Below are 19,093 nucleotides of genomic sequence, written 5' to 3'. Positions count from 1 at the left end.
CATAAGTAGAGGACCAGATTTTGTTTGGCACCTCAAAAACTCACCTAAACTCATTCACCCACTTCTTGGTCTTCATACTGGTAGATGCCAAATATGTGAACAAAAGCAAATGAGAATGCTAATTAGAAAATTACATTATATTATATACTACAATACAACTAGAAACATACAATAATAATAATATGTGTAATTTGTATAGCGCTTTTCAAGCATTAGGTATCAAAAATGGACACAACATGGACAACAGGCACAGATCTGGATCAAACCTTTTCTTGAGAATCTGGGGATAAGTCTTCACCAGGTAATCTGAGATGTCACGACCAGTCAGGTTCTGCAGGACGTCTCCAGTGAGTCGCTTTATCTGTGATGCACATAGTCAAGATTATGAATAAGACATAGTAATCAACTGTAGGGCAGCATATCTGTCTATCCACTCGTGTGTGTGTGTGTGTGTGTGTGTGTGTGTGTGTGTGTGTGTTTGTGTGTGTGTGTGTGTGTGTGTGTGTGTGTGTGTGTGTGTGTTTGTGTGTGTGTGTGTGTGTGTGTGTTTGTGTGTGTGTGTGTGTGTGTGTGTGTGTGTGTGTGTGTGTGTGTGTGTGTGTGTGTGTGTGTGTGTTTGTGTGTGTGTGTGTGTGTGTGTGTGTGTGTGTGTGTTTGTGTCTGACCTGTGGTGGGGGCAGGCCACCGGCTCCCTCTGGGCAGTCGGGCAGCATGCGGCGCACCTCCTCTGAGCTGCACTCACACTCAGGAGAGGGCTGCGCCGCCGTCCAGTTGCCCTTCCCCATCAGCTGCCACGTGGAGTACGGGATCTGAGGACGCATAAACCTGGAGCCCAGCTCCTGGCTACAGGTGGAGTTCCTGCATTCACACAGACACACACACACACACACGGAAACATGTATGTTAATTACATGATCTTGCTTCTGCTATTCAAAATGCCTTTGGAGCTTCCGATTGAATGATCTAAACCAGACACATTCAAAAATAAATGTTGATGTCCAGGTTAACTGCTTGCTATTTAGATGTCTGTTATTGAGCTTTATTATTAAAAGCTATGGTCATATAATACAATGTGTCATGTGTTACAGTATGCCATACTGTGCCAGACATTCATTTGATTCAAATATGGTGAAAGTTATGCTGTCCATGACAGATGACGATGCAATGTTGGATAAATTAGTAATGATTAAAGATATGATGTTTTTAATGCAGTAGGGAAAACAGACTGATGGAGGTGAGAGGCATAATTCAAGAGGCTACTAGAGGACACCTCATTCTCTCATCCCAGCGGTCAGTTGGGGCCTTAACTCTTCTAATTTCTTATGGTCTAGTCCTCTTATGACAGGACAGGAAAAACATTTTGGCTTCATTCTCCTTACATAAACAATGACTGCATAATCTACTATAAATACTTCTTAAAGATGATATCTTTAAAAAGAGGATGAAAAAGTTGCACCTGTAACTGCAGAGTTGCCATTGCCGAGATAATGGGCTCAAAAGGGTAGGCCCATAGACAGATTGATTGAAAGATAGATATATGGCATCAAAAGACAGTGTGAGTTTCTGTTGTGAGTATCGTCTCACTAGATGGAAAACTCAAATACAACAAGAGCTGCTTACACGTCCGTATCCATCTCCGAGTCCATGCATTTGGTCCCAAAACCTGGAGGGTCAAGCAAGGCATCAAGGAGGTTCTGAATTTCTGGGGCCGTTGGTGCGTCATTGCTGTTTATTTAAAAGACAGAACCGACATATCAGGTCATATCATGTATCTGTAGTCAGTGAAGCATTTTTAACACAGCAGAAAGGGATCATGTCATTGTGTTAGTGTACAGAACAGAGATATTTCCTGTTTATAGACAGCCACAAGGCCCGCCATGACTGGCTTTCCTTCCTCTCCTGGGACCATGTAATTTCCAGTAGGAAAGCCCCTGTGATGGCTGCCTTGGCTGAGTGCAAGCCTCTTGTTCTTGAGACCAGGAAATGCAGTGCTGGGTTCTTTTTCTCTTTTGAATCAAGACCATATCTGTAGAGCAGTTTCCCCACTGTGCTGCCTTTCTCATTGCAAGGTATAACATATTAGCCGAACTTTTCTCTCATTCATTGTCTCTTTCAGCAATAGAACCATGTAACCTGTTAGAACGTTTCTTTAGAATATCTTACTGATAATAATGTACTGCTCTCTTAGCCTGGGCCTTACCTGTAGAATGTGTATTGCTCTCCGTACATCCAGGGCTGCAGCTTCAGGGCCGGGTACTTCCCAAAGGGTGGGGCGAGCAGACTGAAGAACAGAGCGACGAGGACAAACAAGGCAGGCAGCACGATCTGGAAGAGGGGCACAACACGTCATTTACACAAGAGACCCATCTCTGACTGGACTAACACAACAGGGACTGCCCAGGGAATGCAGATGGAAATGAGCTAATAGCTAAATCTGGTACAAAGCATCCCCCCTCTGTGATTAACACATTTTTGTACATGGCCCCAGTTAAAAATAAACTTAATAAACAAACAAATAAACCGGCTTACAATAATGGGACAGTTCTGCATTATATCATACTTCTGTGTTTAGAACTTTAGACATTTAGAACTAAAACAATACCTATGATGTAGGCTACTATACATCAATTTAGCATATACACATCAAAGCACAGTGAAGTAGTCCAGTTGAGAGAAGTCCCACACCATTATTCAAGAAATCTCTTCTATCTTTAGGTCAAATAGAAAAGCAATGAAGCATGTGGTCCCAGGAACAACATAACCCAGCCTAGCCCAAAACTCCTGGCCCTCCTGAGACTGCGCATCATCCCCTCCACCTGGACACACCTGAGCGAGAAAACCTCTGCGGCTCCGCCGGGCGTACAGCCACCTCTTGACAAAGAGCGCCCGCAGCTGCTGCCAGGTGAGCCACCAGCCAGTGGACGGGTCACCGCCTCGCCCTTCCTCGCTCAGCAGGTCTGTCTCCTTGGGCTCTAGAGGGAACAAAGAATAGGAAAAGAGTGTGTAAACATGAGAACAAAGACTGGCGTTTTTTGTTGACCTCCACTCACTGACCATTCGAACACAAGTTCAACCAAACGAGCTGAAATCACACGGCAATCCCTTCCACTGCACACACTGCAGCAGTGTGTGCCTACTACTACACTGGAGGATAGGAGGCCTGAGAGGCCAAGGGTCAGTCACCTAAAGTCTGGATCTGAGTTACTGAGTGCACACACACACACACACACACACACACACACACACACACACACACACACACACACACACACACAGCACAGCACAGCACAGCACACTCACATACAGCACACACAGAAGAGATAGGAAGGGACTGGCTTTATTTACACAGGTCACCACGCAGAGGCTTGTACCTTGCTTGCGTGGTCGTTTCCTCCCTTGGAAAGTCATACAGAGAGAAAGATGCAAGTCAGTGCAGATCTGGAACAAACATGATGTACGGGTGAAGGGACATGTGCCCACAGGCACATGGGAACCACACGCAGACACATATACACGCACATATACACACACACACACACATACACGCAGACATACATATTACACGCATACGCACACACATATACACAACCAGACAAACGCAGACAAACATGTACATACCCGCATACACACACACACACACATAGGGGGATAAAAGCGTTGAGTGGATGATGATGTTTACCTGGCTCTCGTTCTTCAGGTGGTTCAGCTCGTTGTTGCCGTGGTGATGAGGGCGGTCTCTCAGGCTCAGCGGGGTCCACATCTACCCCCGTCTCCTCCGCTACTTTCAGGAAAATCTGGTTTCATGCGGACACAGGAACAGAAGAGCAACCAAAAAGTTCAAACAAAATCTGTCAGGTGTCAAAACACAGCTCCGACTAACTCGTCACCCCTCACTGTGAATACATAGTAAGTTTAGTTTAATTTTCAACTGAGAATTCTGCCGTAATCATTAGTCTGAGTAAGTCCAATATAACGATCCTGTATCTAGATGGCTGATTTGACAGGACAACTGGGAATGATTTGTGGCATGTCTTTGCGTCACATACAGAAATAAATAATAAATACATACCGAAATCTTCTACAGAAGTTAAAGGCATAACTGACCCCTGAATTGAATATGCACACACACACACACACACACACACACACACACACACACACACACACACACACACACACACAAAAGTAGGCTATTACACACGTTCATGCCCAATAACACTGACACTGATATTCCTCTTGTTCTTTTGCCATATCACACACGGTCACTGCCTCATGAGCATGTCTCATGGGCAGGCAAGCCACAACACGACTCCACAGGTAAGACCTGCTCTCTTTCTGCTGATTATCACACCTGTGCAAAAATCACAAATGATCTACCAATCTAAATACGGTGCAAGTTAAAGCCAGGCTTAACCAGACCAGGTTACATTTGTGTTGCTTTTGAATGTGTAGTATAGGTGGTACTGCTTGACCTGCCTCTGATAGACCCAATCCTCTTATAGCCCTCAGAGCGTGCTCCTTCTTACGAGTGTGTGTGTGTGTGTGTGTGCGTGCGAGTGTGTGGTTGTGTGTGCGTGCGTGTGTGTGTGTGCGAGTGTGTATGTGTGTGTGTGTGCGTGTGTGTGTATGTGTGTGTGTGCGAGTGTGTGTGTGTGTGTGTGTGTGTGTGTGCGTGTGTGTGTGTGTGTGTGTGTGTGTCTGTGCGAGTGTGTATGTGTGTGTGTGTGCGTGCGAGTGTGTGTGTGTGTGTGCGAGTGTGTGTGTGTGTGTGTGTGCGCGTGCGAGTGTGTGAATGTGTGTGTGTGAGTGTGTATGTGTGTGTGTGAGTGTGTATGTGTGTGTGTGTGTGTGTGTGTGTGCGTGTGTGTCACATGTCCGTGTCCGGGGCTCACCTCCTCCAGGGTGGTGTCGGACAGGCCGTAGCTGGTGATGCCCATGTCGGCCTGTCTCTTCTCCAGCTCGGACAGGAAGATCGCCAGGCTGCCGTCCTCCGCCGCGCCGTGCGGCAGGTTCAGGATGGCCTCGCGGCCCAGGTCCTGCACCAGCCGCGCCTCGGGCATATGGTGCTGCGCCAGCGCCACCAGGGCGGGCACGTCTGCGCAGGTGACAGGGGATTAGAGGGCACACAGCATTAGGAGTGCGGGGGAAAACACTGGGGTGCGTTTCCCAAAAGCATAGTTGCTAACTAAGTTATGCAATTTCCCATTGCCAACCAACTAAGTTGCTAACAGGTGCAACTATGCTTTTGGGAAACGCACCCCAGGGTGTCAGAATACAGAGAATCAGAAAGTGTCATATAATCTGTCATATTTCACGTCATAAAATGAACAATTTAGAAGACATACCAGGGCCATTCTCCTCACTTCCTAGTCCAGTGTCGTCACTTAGGGATGAATCACTGTCCTGAAACACGTGGAGACAAAATCAGTACTAAGGTAACCTGGATGCACAATAAGTCTAAGCAACTAATACTCTTTTATTTATTAGTACTTAGTAATAGTATTATTTATTAGTTAGATAAATACAAATTTATATGACTATTTTCCTATTTCCAAGTTTGATCAGGTAGTTGCTGCCCTATTTTTGCCAAATGGTTCTGACTTACATGTGAACTATGGCTAATTAACCTGTGTGAATACCTTAGGCACTGGAGGTAGAGAGAGCTTTCCAGCGCTGGCACTAGTGCTGGGTGTCCGGCTGTCCACCTCCTTCTTGACCACAGTGAGGTAGTAGCCAGTGCCCAGTTTGGCCTTGAGGTAGAGGGGCGTTCCACAGCAGCACAGCTTCCCCTGGGAGATGATGGCGATGCGGTCACCAAGCAACTCCGCCTCGTCCATGTAATGGGTGGACAAGATGATGGTGCGGTCTGAGAAACAGAACGATGAGCGCAGGTTAACTGTCTTTTTATGCTGCCAGAGATCTTTACATTCTTCATCTTACATTCTGTGCAATCTATACTGCATACATCGTAAAGATACACACATCGGTTTTGCATGGCATAGTTTTCCAACTTTGAACTGAAAATGGCTGAAAACTCAAAATGGCTGAATTGTATATTGGTTCTTACAGTACCTTTGCGGTACTTGAGCAGCAGGTCCCAAATGGCCCGACGGGAGTAGGGGTCCACTCCAGCAGTAGGCTCGTCCAGAACCACCACCTTGGAGCCCCCAATGAAGGCAATGGCCACGGACAGCTTCCTCTTCATCCCCCCTACACAAGAGACAAGAGAGACATTGGAGCACACAGGATAAACCAGCAGGTTTACAAAGCACTCAAAGCAAATATAAACGCACACAATTCAATTCAATTAAAAAAAAACGTTATTTATCCCTGAGGGGCAATTTATCCCTATGCAGGCATAGTGACATATAACACATAACACAACATATAAGACATAACACAACATATAAGACAGGACAAAGAAAGAACAGGACAGACAGGAGTGTAAGGGGGGGAGGGTTAGTCCCAGGAGATGGAGGAGGAGGGGGCTGGGAGCATATTCAAGTTCAAAAGACGAATAGCCTCAAAAGTAAAGGTAGCCTTCCTCCTGTTAGTCCTAGCCAGAGGGCAGCGCAGACGCCTGCCAGAGGGCAGCCATTCAAAAACTCTATGTAGGACATGGAGGACAATTCCCCAATATACCATAAAGTCTACTTGCTCAGGGGAGTGAGGAGTTAATAGTCATCATAATAAAACAAAATGCACTACTTAAGATATGGAACAGCTGTGTACCTGACAGGTTGCGTGTTTCCTCGTGCCGTTTGTGCAGCAGTCCCACATCGTCCAGCAGAGAGGTCGTCTCCTCCAACACCTCAGTGTTGTCCAAGCCCTTAAGCCGGCCATAGAACCACACATGCTCCTCCACCGTCAGGCTGAAAACACAGTCTAGCGTCAGGCGACCATGGGAAACCATGAGAGATGTGCCATCTGTCACACAATGGTTCTTGCTAGTTCTGCTTGGATTCAAATGAAATACAGTATATCCCAAGTATGCAGGTTTAAATGGTACAAAAAGAATAATCTACAGTTTCAACAGTTTAATCAACAGGTTAAACATGCACATGCATATCCCAATGTAAATGTTCACACCCAATAGCACTTTTAAATCTGGCAATGTTTGTATTTTGGAAAACCTTTGTAAATATTTATGTAAAAACACATTGGGGTGGGGACTGTGAAAAAGCTCTCACATGTCAAAGAGGACATTGTGCTGTGGGCAGACCCCTAGTGTCCTCCTGATCCACTCCATGTCTGTGCGGATGTCCATGCCCCTCACGTACACTGTCCCCGCCGAAGGGGGAAACAGCCCAGTCAGGATGGATCTGCCAATAGGGGAGGAACACTGTCAGAGTAGTCCACATCCTCCAACTGTTCGGGCCACTGAATCACTCGGCATGTACATTTAGAAATGTATTTTCATCCAAATGCCTTATTTCATATTTATATCAGTTTAGATTTATATTTATATATTGTGTATTTCACATTTTACTTTACTTTACACACCCAGCACTGATATCATAACAGACTATAGTTGAAAAGCTACATGCTAAACAGAGTGCAGCTCACATTGTGGTGGTCTTCCCTGCACCATTGTGGCCCAGGAAAGAGGTGATCTGACCCTCATAGAACTTGAGATTGAGGTGATTGACCGCCAGTTTCCCTCCTTTCTTGTAAATCTTGACCAGGTCGCGGATGGCGACACCCAGAATGAGGTTCTGGGGCTCTGACTCAACTCGTTCTGGAAAAAAAGAGGGAAAAAGATGAAAAACATAAGGTTTAGAAGCCCGATGTGAAGAACCCCTTTCAAAACTACCCAATTTTAAAACTGATAAATAATAAAATAAAAGCCACACTATACTAAACTGTGACATTTCATTGTGTGACAGTGCATATATTTGAATATATCATGACTGGTCAGTTTTTGAAGTGTGGCCTTACCGTCCCGCTCGTCCCTGGGGGCTGGGGGGATGGGCATGCCCATCTCCAGTGGTACTCCGCCCCAGTAGTTCAGCTGGAAGATGAAGTACCAGGGCTTAGGGATCCCAAACTCACCTTCAGGAGGGAGACACAGAAAAGGAGAGGGAATATAATGACTAAATGATGCTGACTAGATGCAAAGGCTGACAACAAGGACAGTTGCAGTTCAAATGTTCATTTGGTCATGCCACAGCCATAATTGTATTTTGGCACACATCATAACTAGTCCTTACCCGGGAAAACTGCCTCTATGTACCAGGCAAGTACACCATAGATGACTGCATCTACATAGAGCATCACGATGGAGGTGACGAAGCTGTAGGTGTCTCCCTCCAAGGGGCTGGAGTTGATGTTGAACCACTGGATTCCCACTCCCTGCTCCTCATACTGGGAGAAGTACTCGCAGCCAAAGCCAAACGCCACTGGAGACAGAAAGCTCTGCGGGACAGGAGAAGAGAGGGGACGAGCATGCGGTCAGTGTTTCACGCAGTCCAGTGTCAGTGTTTCACCAGTGAACTGTTTAGTCTACTCAGCATATGTCAACACATATCTACTGTATGTTTATGTTTTGTGTATGTTTTTCCAAGGGAAGGAAGGGCTACATGGAGAGAGGAAGTGAACCTATGTGAATGTTTTTTTTTCCATCACCACTTCTGAATATGTAGTTTTCACACCTGACCACTTCTTATTGTGTAGTTCATCAAGAATCATCAACAAAAACAGAAACTAAGATTCAGCACAGAGTGGAAAAAAACATGACTCATATGAGTCATATTAATGACAAGGATGTACTCATATAGCCTGTCATGATATTTTCCATGTAAAACTGAGTTCATTTTAAACATCTGCATTAGTCCAACTCTAACTTCGGCTCCTGAGAAACAGAGCAGGATGTGACTTACGAGTCTAATCAATGCCTGGCCCACGCATCATTGTTCAGCTGCTCCTATAAAAACCGGTTCACTTCCCCTCTCTTTCGTAAGCAGCATTTCAGACGCCTGCCTGACGTCTCTCCGATCCGGGGCGTAATAGCATGCGGCCGTGTAGAAGCACGCGTTCGGGGCCGCTCCTGTCTGACGACAACAGAGGGCCTTTGTGCTGGGGGAATTAAGAGCACAAACACGGCCTGTCTCCAGGCTGCTGCGCTCACCGGGAGAGGTGTGATGACAGCGGATGAGTATGTGTGACTTGCATTTACACAAGCAGGCAGCTGCCCGTGATTCTGACTCTGGTTTCGGGGCTTATCGGGAGACATTCAGGCAGATGGGAACATGTGAGATGTGAGAACACTGCATCTTAACACTGGAGAGACCGTAGAGGGAGAAGAACACAATGGCACAAATAAAGGGGGCTAAATTATGGGACGTAGAATATTTAGTTCCTTCAGCATCAGATTCAGTTTATCTGGAGACTTTATTTTCTGCTTGTCTTTGGAATGGAGGGTGTGAGCGAGTGGAAGCTCAGTGGTGCCAACACAGGTCATAAAAATATCCCAACCAAGACATTCCCATACATACCTCCCATGCATGACCACGATCACTCCCAAGGGTGACATTTACTGTAAATATGGCAAGCTGAATGGTAGAGCTTTTACACTGGTACAGTCATTCTCAGACATAAAGACAAACTAAGAGAGAACAGCACAGACACTCAGACTACTTACTAAAAGGACGCGGTGTGTGGTGGTGAGGTGGTCTCTCCAGGCTACGCACGGCACGTACGGCAGGTAGAGAGAGAAGTAGATGAGGCCCCCACATGCTGACGCCAGGTTTGCCCGCGAAAAGAAGGTGCTGATGAGGAAACACAGCATGATGGTGGCCGTGGCAAAGGCAGCTAAGAAGAAGAAGACCACCACTGGGTCACTATACGGCAGGATGTCCCCCCACTGAAACACATGAAAACAAACATTTACAATTCCAAACAAGATGTTGCACAATAGGGCACAGTTGTAGGGCATAGTTGGATGATATTATGATATGTACTGTATATATACAGTATATATACAGTATATATATATATATATATATATATATATATATAACATGCTTCTTGTATGCCACATACCCCCACCCACTCCCACACACCTGAAGAAGAGAGACGAGCAGGCCTGCACTGATCAGGAAGGGCACATAGCTGCTGATGAACCAGCTGACCCACAGCGTGCCCGAGCCCAATCCCATAATCCTCATGGTCTCCTTGAGGCGCGCCTCCTTCTCGTACACCACACACTTGATGATCATCGCCACCGAGTACATCCACGCCGTCGTCATGAACATGGGCAGCGAGCGGTTCAGCACACGCAGGAAACTGTGGAGAATTACGGTGGTGCGATCAGAATGGGATTATTATAAATTCAACGCTCATACCAAAATAAATGAACAAACTTAACACTTGACAAAATAAATAAATAAATAAATAAATACATAAATACATAAACAAATAATAGTAATAACATATATATGAATGAATCAAATGAATGAATAACTACATAAAAACACATAATCAGCAGTAGCTGTACAATAAGATGTTTAAAGATACTTGGGGACAATTGCAAGGTATAGGGACACGGCACAGGATGTGGGTTTGCAGAAAGATAGATAGATCAGAGGTGCATTTCTGTTTTTGTTTGTGGCAGCAGCCGCCTACTCTGGTCTCTTTCCTCCCTTCCATTATTGTTATGACAACAACCAAAGGCTGCACACCAAGCTGAAATCTGATAAGAGATCTAACCCAGACGCCATGATGCCCACCTGGCTCTGTTTGTGTGTTGCATAAGTTTTTAATTTCCGTCTCAGAACACCTTTAACTAATACCTTGCCACCAGCAACCAGAAACCCAGGCATCAATTATAACCCTTTGATGTGTGCACTGCACATGTGTGAAAATGTATGTGTGTGTGTGTGTGTGTGTGTGTGTGTGTGTGTGTGTGTGTGTGTTTTGTTTGTGCGAACATGTGTGAACATGTGTGGAGGTGTGTGGGTTTTGGGAAGGAGAAGCTTAAGGGTCTCTGTGTCAAAGTGTGAACTAGCATACAAGTGTGTGTGTTGGTGAACTGAGAGGCTGAATGACATCAGAGAGCATCTAGGTGTGAACGTGCACATGCACATGCACACAGCAGCACTCACACATCATCCACAAAGCACGGATATGGCATCTGCTGCAGGTAGACGCCTGTGTTCTGCTCCCTGCCTGTCATGACTCGAGTCAGCCCCCGCTCCACCAGGTCCTGCACGTACACAAAGCCGCCCCAGATGTAGCGCATGTCACTGAAGGGTTCCGCTGCCGGACCCGGATCCCAGAACCTGAAGGCGAGAGAGACAAGTCAGTGCAACAGTACAGATGAGTTCAAGTCACACGATTAATAACAACATAACAACATTTCTGACCAGATTAATGCCTTTATCGATTACAAGCAAAACATTACAAACTAAGATTTTTAAGATAATTTGTAGCATATAATCAGGCTTAAAATTCAAGTTGCACACAAATGCTTAGACAGAGATAAATTTGATTTGATAGATGTGTGGGTCTGTGAACAAATAAACTGCTAAGCACACATGGATACCAAAACATATTCTGCATTTCCCCTCTCCACTTCTGCTTTAGCGAGTTCTGCTTACTTGTCTTTGATCTTATTTGTCCGCGTGACATCATCTATGTCCATGCGTATCTTGTAAGACACGTGAGGGGGGAGGGTGGGAGCGGAAGGATCCGGAAGGAGAAAAACGATCCCTGCCCAGAACTGCCTGTCCTCTAAGAGCTCCAGAGCCCTGTCAATCATCTGGCCCTCTGTGGCAACGCCTTCCAATTTATCTAGAGAGAAACACTGTGGGACAGCAAGGGAAGAGGAACACACACACACACACACACACCCATACATGCACAAAGAAAAAAATAGAAATCGATATAAACAAAATCTCTGTTGCAGTCTGCATAATGCAGTCTGAATAATACCATGGAGTGGCAATAGGTCAGATTACATTCCTGTTCTTTCTGGATTGACCCATGCTCATGCACTTGGTTTTCTCTCACCAAATTGAGGGAATAAATAACATGGTGGAAGCAAATGCCACAAGTATGTAGAACAGCTTCTCAGATCCTTCAATTATGCAAGTACTCTGCAGACCTCAGCAGCAGAAGCCAAAAGAGGAAGGCTTAGTAAAAGCAAGAGCTTTATTTGGTGCCTGTTTTCCCAAATAAATACAATAGCTGTAACAGCTGCCACTCTTTTCTTCTTATTTCCACAAGATTTTGTCTGAAAATGTTTGCCCTTTCATTTAGAAATGGGGTCAGGCACTGATGTTGGACGAGAAGACCTAGCTCGCAATCTTTCTTCTAGTTCAATCTTTCATCTTGTGTTTGATGGCATTGAGAAACCTGTTCTCAATGGGCCAGTCAAGTTCCTCAACACAAAACTCACCCAACGATATCTTTATGGACCTTGTTTTGTGCACTGAAAAGGACTTGCCCAAACAGTTCCCCAAAAGCTGGAAGCATGTACAGTAATTGTACAAAATGCAAAATGTCCTCTCCTAAAGATTTTCCTTCATTAACCTAAGCCCAACCCCTAAAAAGCAACCATTATGCAAGGTCTGTAAAAACGTGTTTTAGGCCCGTTTCACACCGTGTGCGTGGCGTGAGCGTGTCAGCTGTGTGGCGTGTCCGATTTTATTTCGGCTCCCATGTTAACAGGTTAGACCTTGCACACCTCCTGCGTGACACTCACGTCTCAGGCGGGGGCGAGCCGTGCCGAAAACACATGCATGCTAGGAATAGGACTCACGCCTATTTTTCACACGTGTTGGAAGCGTTTCCATTCAAAACAGTGAAGAAAAGAATGCTGTGAGAAAAAGAGACGTTTTAATTGGCAGAGAGGCCGCCACAGCTCCGCATCAGGCTAACTTCTGGTAAGCAAAGACATAGAAAATGCCACGCAACTGACACGCAACAGACATGCGATTTTTACGCCACGTTCCCAGTGTGAAATAAGTGATTTTGGCTTGCTGAGAACAGGGTTCTCTACGTCATCAAATACCTTTGGGATGAACTCTATCAGACATTACGAGCCAGGACTTCTTGTCCAACATCAGTGCTTGACCTCACATATAGTTCTCTAAATGAATGGGCAAATATTTCCACAGACACCCTAAAATCTGTTCCAAAAAAGTGGAAGCTGCTACAGCTGTAAAGAGGGGGCCAAGTCCATAATATGACTCTACATAGACAATTATTAATACCTGGCAGGCATACCAATACTTTTGTCTATAGTGTATTACATGTGAGTAAATGTATCTGTGTGAGTGTGAATATATGCAATTGTAGCATTAACATACTTCAGTGATCTGGCCCAGGGTGCTGATGGTGTTGTTCACATCCTGGAAGATGTCAAACCAGGTGGGCGGAGCCCCTTCTTTGCGAGGCGTGTCAGGTGCTGGCGTGGACAGGAAACGGGTGATCCGTGACGCCGTCCAGGAAGTGTTCGCCAGTTGCATGTTTACCAGAACCGCCACCTCCGGCCGCCTCAGCAGATCCTGCCAGCAAAGAGGCATCCATTTAGTAGAGGAAGAGAGAGACAACTTAGTGACAAAAAGTCAGAGTACAGACTAATAAGCTAATTAGGAGCTGGAGAAAGACGTATTAGCGACACTGTTAGTAAACAGTTACAACATTAAGACTAGCAGTTAATTAAGACAAGCCAATCTCCTCAATAAAAGTTGCTGCAAAATATGCTGCCTGTGAGCGAGGAACAGCATTTTCCTGTGTTGAGCTGTCTCTTGTCTTACCCACAGCTCCAGTAATTTCAGTATAAACTGACCTGGAGAAGTCGGATCTCCACACTGCTCTCCATGAAGGTTTTCACACGAGGTCCAATCTCTTCCCAGGCCCCCTTTAGGTCCTTAAGAATTTGCAGGTCCTGAAAGGTCTTATTTACCTGGGGCACAAAGCGTATAGCATGTTAGCTTTATGTTGGAAAGCACCGCTGGAATTGAATAGGTCTTTCATTTTTCCCTCAAATAATTCATAACATTCATAATAAGTATCCAACAGCACAGTAGTGCAATTACACATTGACCGCGCTCGCTGGTGATGTGTTTTGACGGAACCAAATGCTTGCTTAATTGCAAGCTTTGGCATGCAGACAAAGTCTCAGTAAATCAAACCATAACCATGATGCTTCATTTGCAATTCATCTGAATAGAACAGTGTTCTGGTATGTGCTGATTAATTAAACCATGCTAGAGTGTTTCACAAGGCTGACTGTAGACTGCACTGTAGTAAAGGCTAACTGTAAACAGAAAACTATTGGAGCATATTCCCTATTCTATTGGAGCATATACACATATTCACACTGCTTTGCTAATAGGCAGCACAGCTTTTTCCTCTCACAAAAACATTCCAAGAACTATGTCCTGGATGTATAGCACATGTAAGGCATAAAAACCTCACTCTACAGTGGATTCATTATTTAAACCGTATTTATAGTAAGTCTCTCTGAATCTTTTTAAGTTTGAGTATTCAGGCAGTACACGGGACAATACAACCCGCACGGTACCGTACCTCCTTCATGACCTCCCTGACTGCAGGAGTATCTGGTGTGTACAGCAGCTTCCCAATGAAGAGGGGCTTGATTCCTCGCCACACAATGCGGGAGAGGGGGTTTGACTCCAAATTCTGAATGATGCTTTTACAGAAGGGAGCTATAACAAAACCAGGTGCGGGGTCATTACATGCAGAAAAGGCGCTCTCTACATCACAGATGTTTTTAACTGGTTGGAGGGTTCAATAAGTCCATCTTTCACTCACTGGTGGCATTGTCGTTCTCCATGTCGTCTTCTTCCGTGCCGTTTCGGCCCAGGAAGGACTTAACGTCTTGGTCCTCATACCAGTTGAAGGAAGGGATGCGCTCCACACCTCCCTCCGGATGACCACAGACGATGCGGCTAAAGGCACGGAAGCTCTGCAGTGGAGCGCCTGTGCGGTTCTCTGGAGACAGCAACCTCAGCTCCGAGTTCAAGTCCGAGAAACTCGACAACCCTGATAACTGCAAGAAGGGAAAGGGGAGATTATGGTAACGTGCTAAATATGGAAATGGAAAACTGGTGTTAGATTATTTTCATCAGGCATACTACACATCTACCTACATACTACATATACATGAGTGAGCTTATATTTTAATATTGTAATATGTGTATAAGGTTTAGTTGACAAAAAAGTGTACACAATTAGATTTTAATGCCAGTTCTTCAAAATAGACAGATATAATGATAGTGTGATGTGGAAAACACATGACTTCTTGATTAAAAATGTCTTACATCATCCAAGATTCCTGCAACTTCTTGAGACACAGAAGTGACGGCCTGGCTTAGAGCCCTCAGCTCTCCCAAATTTGCTCTCAGTCTTTCTCTCTGAGGGTTAGAGGAATGAAATGGGATGGTGAGAGGATTAGGACATGACAAAGAGAGACCTCAAGATATTTGTAAAACAGCATTGAGCAGAACGACTAACCAGGAGGCAACACTGGGCACGTGACCGAAGCATTCCATTCGCAAGCGTCTGCTGCAATAATTAGCTTCCACAATGGAACTGGCTACACCACACATGATAATGGTGATTCAACAAAAATTAGAGCAGTCTTTCTTTAACGCTACATGAACAGTGTAGCCCAGGTCTTAGACTGCAAAAAACTTGCAAGCCATGCACCACTGACACTGACACTTACACTGATTATACATTCATAGATGTTTAATAAATCATTGCATATGTTGTTTGTACAATGTGATAACATTCAATTAAACATTTAACATAAAACAAACAAACATTCACCAATAACGCATGTGAAACAAACAGATGGAGAAAACTAGACTTCTGCCAAGGCCAAATTGCCCTCTCTCAATGTTAGTGAAAGTGAAACCTAATTCATGGATGGACATGAGTTTAATGAGTTTCCTCATGCTACACCCCTCCAACAAGTTGAAATTCCATGAAAGTCTAACAAGCTATTTTTGCTAAATCCTGCTGATAAACACTCCAACAAACTGAACCGAAAACATGACCTCCTCAGTGAAGGTTAACAACACACATACTGTGAGCACTTCTGCACAGATGCAGTAGGCCATTTACTCCTCTCTGACACCATCATGCATGCTAGTGACTACCTTGAGTACCTCAGTGCTCTTCTACAGGGCTGTGCCAGACTGCAAGACAGACTGTCTTAGGCCCTGATCTATTTAACTACAGTCAGTTAACAAGCAGTACACGCACACTCTGTCTTAAAGACAGACCATTCTACTCCAGCCACACAGGTCTGAAGACCCCACTCCAATACACTAAGACCACTAAGCTTGACCAATTGGATTACCATGCCAAACAGACTGATGAACTCATTCACATGTGAGGGCAGATACTAGCCACCACAAATAGACTCAGTGCCAGGTGTTTATAGCTAGACTCGCACCCCTGCACAGACACGTAACAATGAATAAACAGAGAGATGGAAACTAATTAGAAATGCCCAGTGTTAGAAACTGATCACACCTTTAAATAGATCAAGAATTAGGCTAACCACTATGGGCTCAGACCAAACTCCATCCTGTCCACTACAGAGAAACACAGTTGTATTGTATCCACTGATAGATAAAAGAAAAGGTCACACTGGCCACCTCACCACAATGAAATGCTGACCACTCCAGAACACTCACAGACGACTCCCTGACCCAGTGACACACAGTCAGCCAAGCCATTAATTCATCTTTCCAAAAAATGACCAATATCCTCCCCAACATTAGCCCATGTCAGACACAGACCAACCTTTCACCAGGACTCACCGACCCTACATACACACACACACACACACACACACACATACACACACAACACCCAATCCTCAGTCACTGACCGTGAATATCTTGCTGTAGTCCAGCTGGGAAAGGAAGAGCTGCTCAGCCTGCTGCAGTGTGTCCGGGTCAACCACACATAAGCTGGCCTGCAGCTCCGACATGGAGTCGCCCCCCTCCACAGTCAGGAAGCGCTCCAGCAGAGAGGCGTTGCACACAATGTCTGTCAGACGCATCCCTGCCCCAGACAGGGACACCTGGGGGGAGGGGGGGGGGGGCGGGGTTGTGATATGTCACAGCTTATTTGAAACATAATATACTTATCTAAAATATAGTATGCTGTATACATGTATATATGTGTACAGTTATATTTTCAATAACAACTTGATGACATGAACATGTATTTCAACTTGGCCTGTCATATATGTCACTGGAACTGGTGGAATCAGACTGAAAGGTAACAAGATAATTTGGGTAATGACAGTGTTGAGAATATTCTGGCAGCATCTAAAATAATGACCATACAATGTCTCAAATCACCTTTTAAACGGTCATTTCCATGTTGTTTACACAGCTTAACTAAACATCGGCATTTCTCTCATACAACTTGAGGGTGTTCGAGAGGTCAAACCCACATGGCATGATTCATCACTGTTTGTCATAATAGACTGAGCAGAGGTCAGCGGGAGGTAATCTCAGACGGCAGCGGAGGACAGAGCACTCACCACCTGGAAGTTGAGCCGCGCCCTAAGCAGCGCATCAAGGGCAGGCCGTGAGAGGTTGCCATTGGTGAGGAGGAAGTTGGAGAAGGTTTCATTTGCTCGCAGATACTCCCCCACAGGCAAATCTGGCAAAACAAACAGTCTGGCTACTATCACTGCAATACTAGATTTATCATAGTGTTTATAATAAAGTGCATGTGTGATATGAAAGATTGACTTCTGTGTGTTTCCTTAAACCCTATTTGTTAACAACACGATTCAGCACAAGATTTAGGACTTTCCTCAGTGTCAGTCTTGTTTAACAAAAGATTCCTTGTGTTGAAACGGACAATCAGATAACCGCCTTCACTTTTGCCACTCATGTTTGCAACCTGCTCTGGCTAAGAGAGCTGTCAACAAAGAGGATTACACAAACCCCTGAGGCGAGAAGGGGGGTGGTGGGGGCAAATTAATGTCAGAGCAATAATGTCTGTTGAGACTGCTAAGAGTCAAGCTCAGTGTCAGGCCTGCTAAGATTCACTGTCTTGGAGTCCCCTTGAGTGTGCTTCGCAGAACGTCACCGAGGGGACTTAGCACAAAGGTTAGGGAACCACAGAAGTCTCATTAGTATGCTGCATGGGAGACCGCACGGCGTACTTGGCCAAGCCTCGGGCCGCTCTCCAAGTCTCTGAGCGACGTCCAGGAGCTCCTGAAACCCATGGAGGGCCGTCTGGTTGCTGCTGTAGGCCAATGCCGTCCTCGTTTCCAACAGAATTCGGGAAAGTCTGTTGTGGGGTGGAGACACAGACAGACTTTGCATGACTTTTGGCTTATGCAAAGCATTATCACTGAAGCTTAGATGTACACAAATAAGCATGGACACGCCAAAGCTTACTATCTGCCACTCTACGTACAAAGAAAATACATGAAGGCAAAAGGCTGGACATCAGAACAACAACAGAAACAAACATTCCACAATAACTGTACTCCAAGCGCTATCATTTTACAGCTGTATATTTGTTTCCAAATGACACATGCTCACATTGAGTTGTCAAAGTTGCCCACTTGGCCAGGCATCTCTCCAGGTGTGGGCTGGTGGAAGCAGGGATTGTTGATGTTGCAAACAATGCCTTGAACCCATGCTAGCGTGCCAGCTGAGGGCAGAGCTTTGTTGGGGAAGTGACCTGCATATAGAGAGTCAGTTAGGCTCATGGATGATTACTCAGCACGCTGCCACGGCAGCTCGTATACTGGCCATGACTATTTTAAATCAGAGAAATGATAATGAGTGATGGAAACACACACAACCAAAAATACAACACAGCACATCACACAAGTTAAATAATGAGGGGGCACATAGATCTTTCTTGACTGACAGGTGAGAACCAAGACAAATGGCACAGAAGACAAAAGGCAAAACCAGGACGAAGTTGCGATCCTAAGGAACGTGAGGGCTAAATTATACTGTGTGTGACCAAGAACACTGCATGCAGAATCACGCAGTCAGAAACAAACAAACAAACTCCAAAACTCAACCTGTGCATAACACAGAGAATTACTCTCACCTAGCTAATCAGCTTA

At 45.2% G+C, this 19,093-nt stretch overlaps 1 protein-coding gene across 4 annotated transcripts in view; it reads right to left on the bottom strand.

Moving 5' to 3' along the window:
• abca7 (ATP-binding cassette, sub-family A (ABC1), member 7) overlaps positions 1-19,093 on the bottom strand; it is a 30,615-nt gene that overhangs the window by 9,065 nt on the left and 2,457 nt on the right. For all 4 annotated transcript variants that reach the window (XM_076278370.1, XM_076278368.1, XM_076278371.1 and 1 more), the window contains 29 exons: positions 18,555-18,696; positions 18,170-18,297; positions 17,537-17,658; positions 16,874-17,068; positions 15,291-15,383; positions 14,782-15,019; positions 14,536-14,675; positions 13,793-13,909; positions 13,311-13,508; positions 11,598-11,803; positions 11,103-11,279; positions 10,062-10,284; positions 9,641-9,862; positions 8,211-8,415; positions 7,939-8,052; positions 7,567-7,738; positions 7,191-7,322; positions 6,733-6,872; positions 6,073-6,210; positions 5,640-5,866; positions 5,346-5,403; positions 4,893-5,095; positions 3,680-3,794; positions 2,827-2,972; positions 2,201-2,325; positions 1,621-1,725; positions 666-858; positions 267-361; positions 45-77 (listed from right to left, as the gene is read on the bottom strand). In XM_076278370.1, coding sequence (XP_076134485.1) covers positions 45-77; positions 267-361; positions 666-858; positions 1,621-1,725; positions 2,201-2,325; positions 2,827-2,972; positions 3,680-3,794; positions 4,893-5,095; positions 5,346-5,403; positions 5,640-5,866; positions 6,073-6,210; positions 6,733-6,872; positions 7,191-7,322; positions 7,567-7,738; positions 7,939-8,052; positions 8,211-8,415; positions 9,641-9,862; positions 10,062-10,284; positions 11,103-11,279; positions 11,598-11,803; positions 13,311-13,508; positions 13,793-13,909; positions 14,536-14,675; positions 14,782-15,019; positions 15,291-15,383; positions 16,874-17,068; positions 17,537-17,658; positions 18,170-18,297; positions 18,555-18,696 — 4,402 coding nt within the window. The remainder of the gene's footprint in view (positions 1-44; positions 78-266; positions 362-665; positions 859-1,620; positions 1,726-2,200; positions 2,326-2,826; positions 2,973-3,679; positions 3,795-4,892; positions 5,096-5,345; positions 5,404-5,639; positions 5,867-6,072; positions 6,211-6,732; positions 6,873-7,190; positions 7,323-7,566; positions 7,739-7,938; positions 8,053-8,210; positions 8,416-9,640; positions 9,863-10,061; positions 10,285-11,102; positions 11,280-11,597; positions 11,804-13,310; positions 13,509-13,792; positions 13,910-14,535; positions 14,676-14,781; positions 15,020-15,290; positions 15,384-16,873; positions 17,069-17,536; positions 17,659-18,169; positions 18,298-18,554; positions 18,697-19,093) is intronic.

Source organism: Alosa pseudoharengus, unplaced genomic scaffold (genome assembly GCF_046254945.1).
Source record: "Alosa pseudoharengus isolate Yale_2024_CS ecotype anadromous, Long Island Sound unplaced genomic scaffold, YU_APseudo_1.1 YU_APseudo_1.1_scf_11, whole genome shotgun sequence".
NCBI classification, from domain to species: Eukaryota; Metazoa; Chordata; class Actinopteri; order Clupeiformes; family Clupeidae; genus Alosa; species Alosa pseudoharengus.
This window is presented reverse-complemented; position numbering and strand designations above follow the sequence as displayed.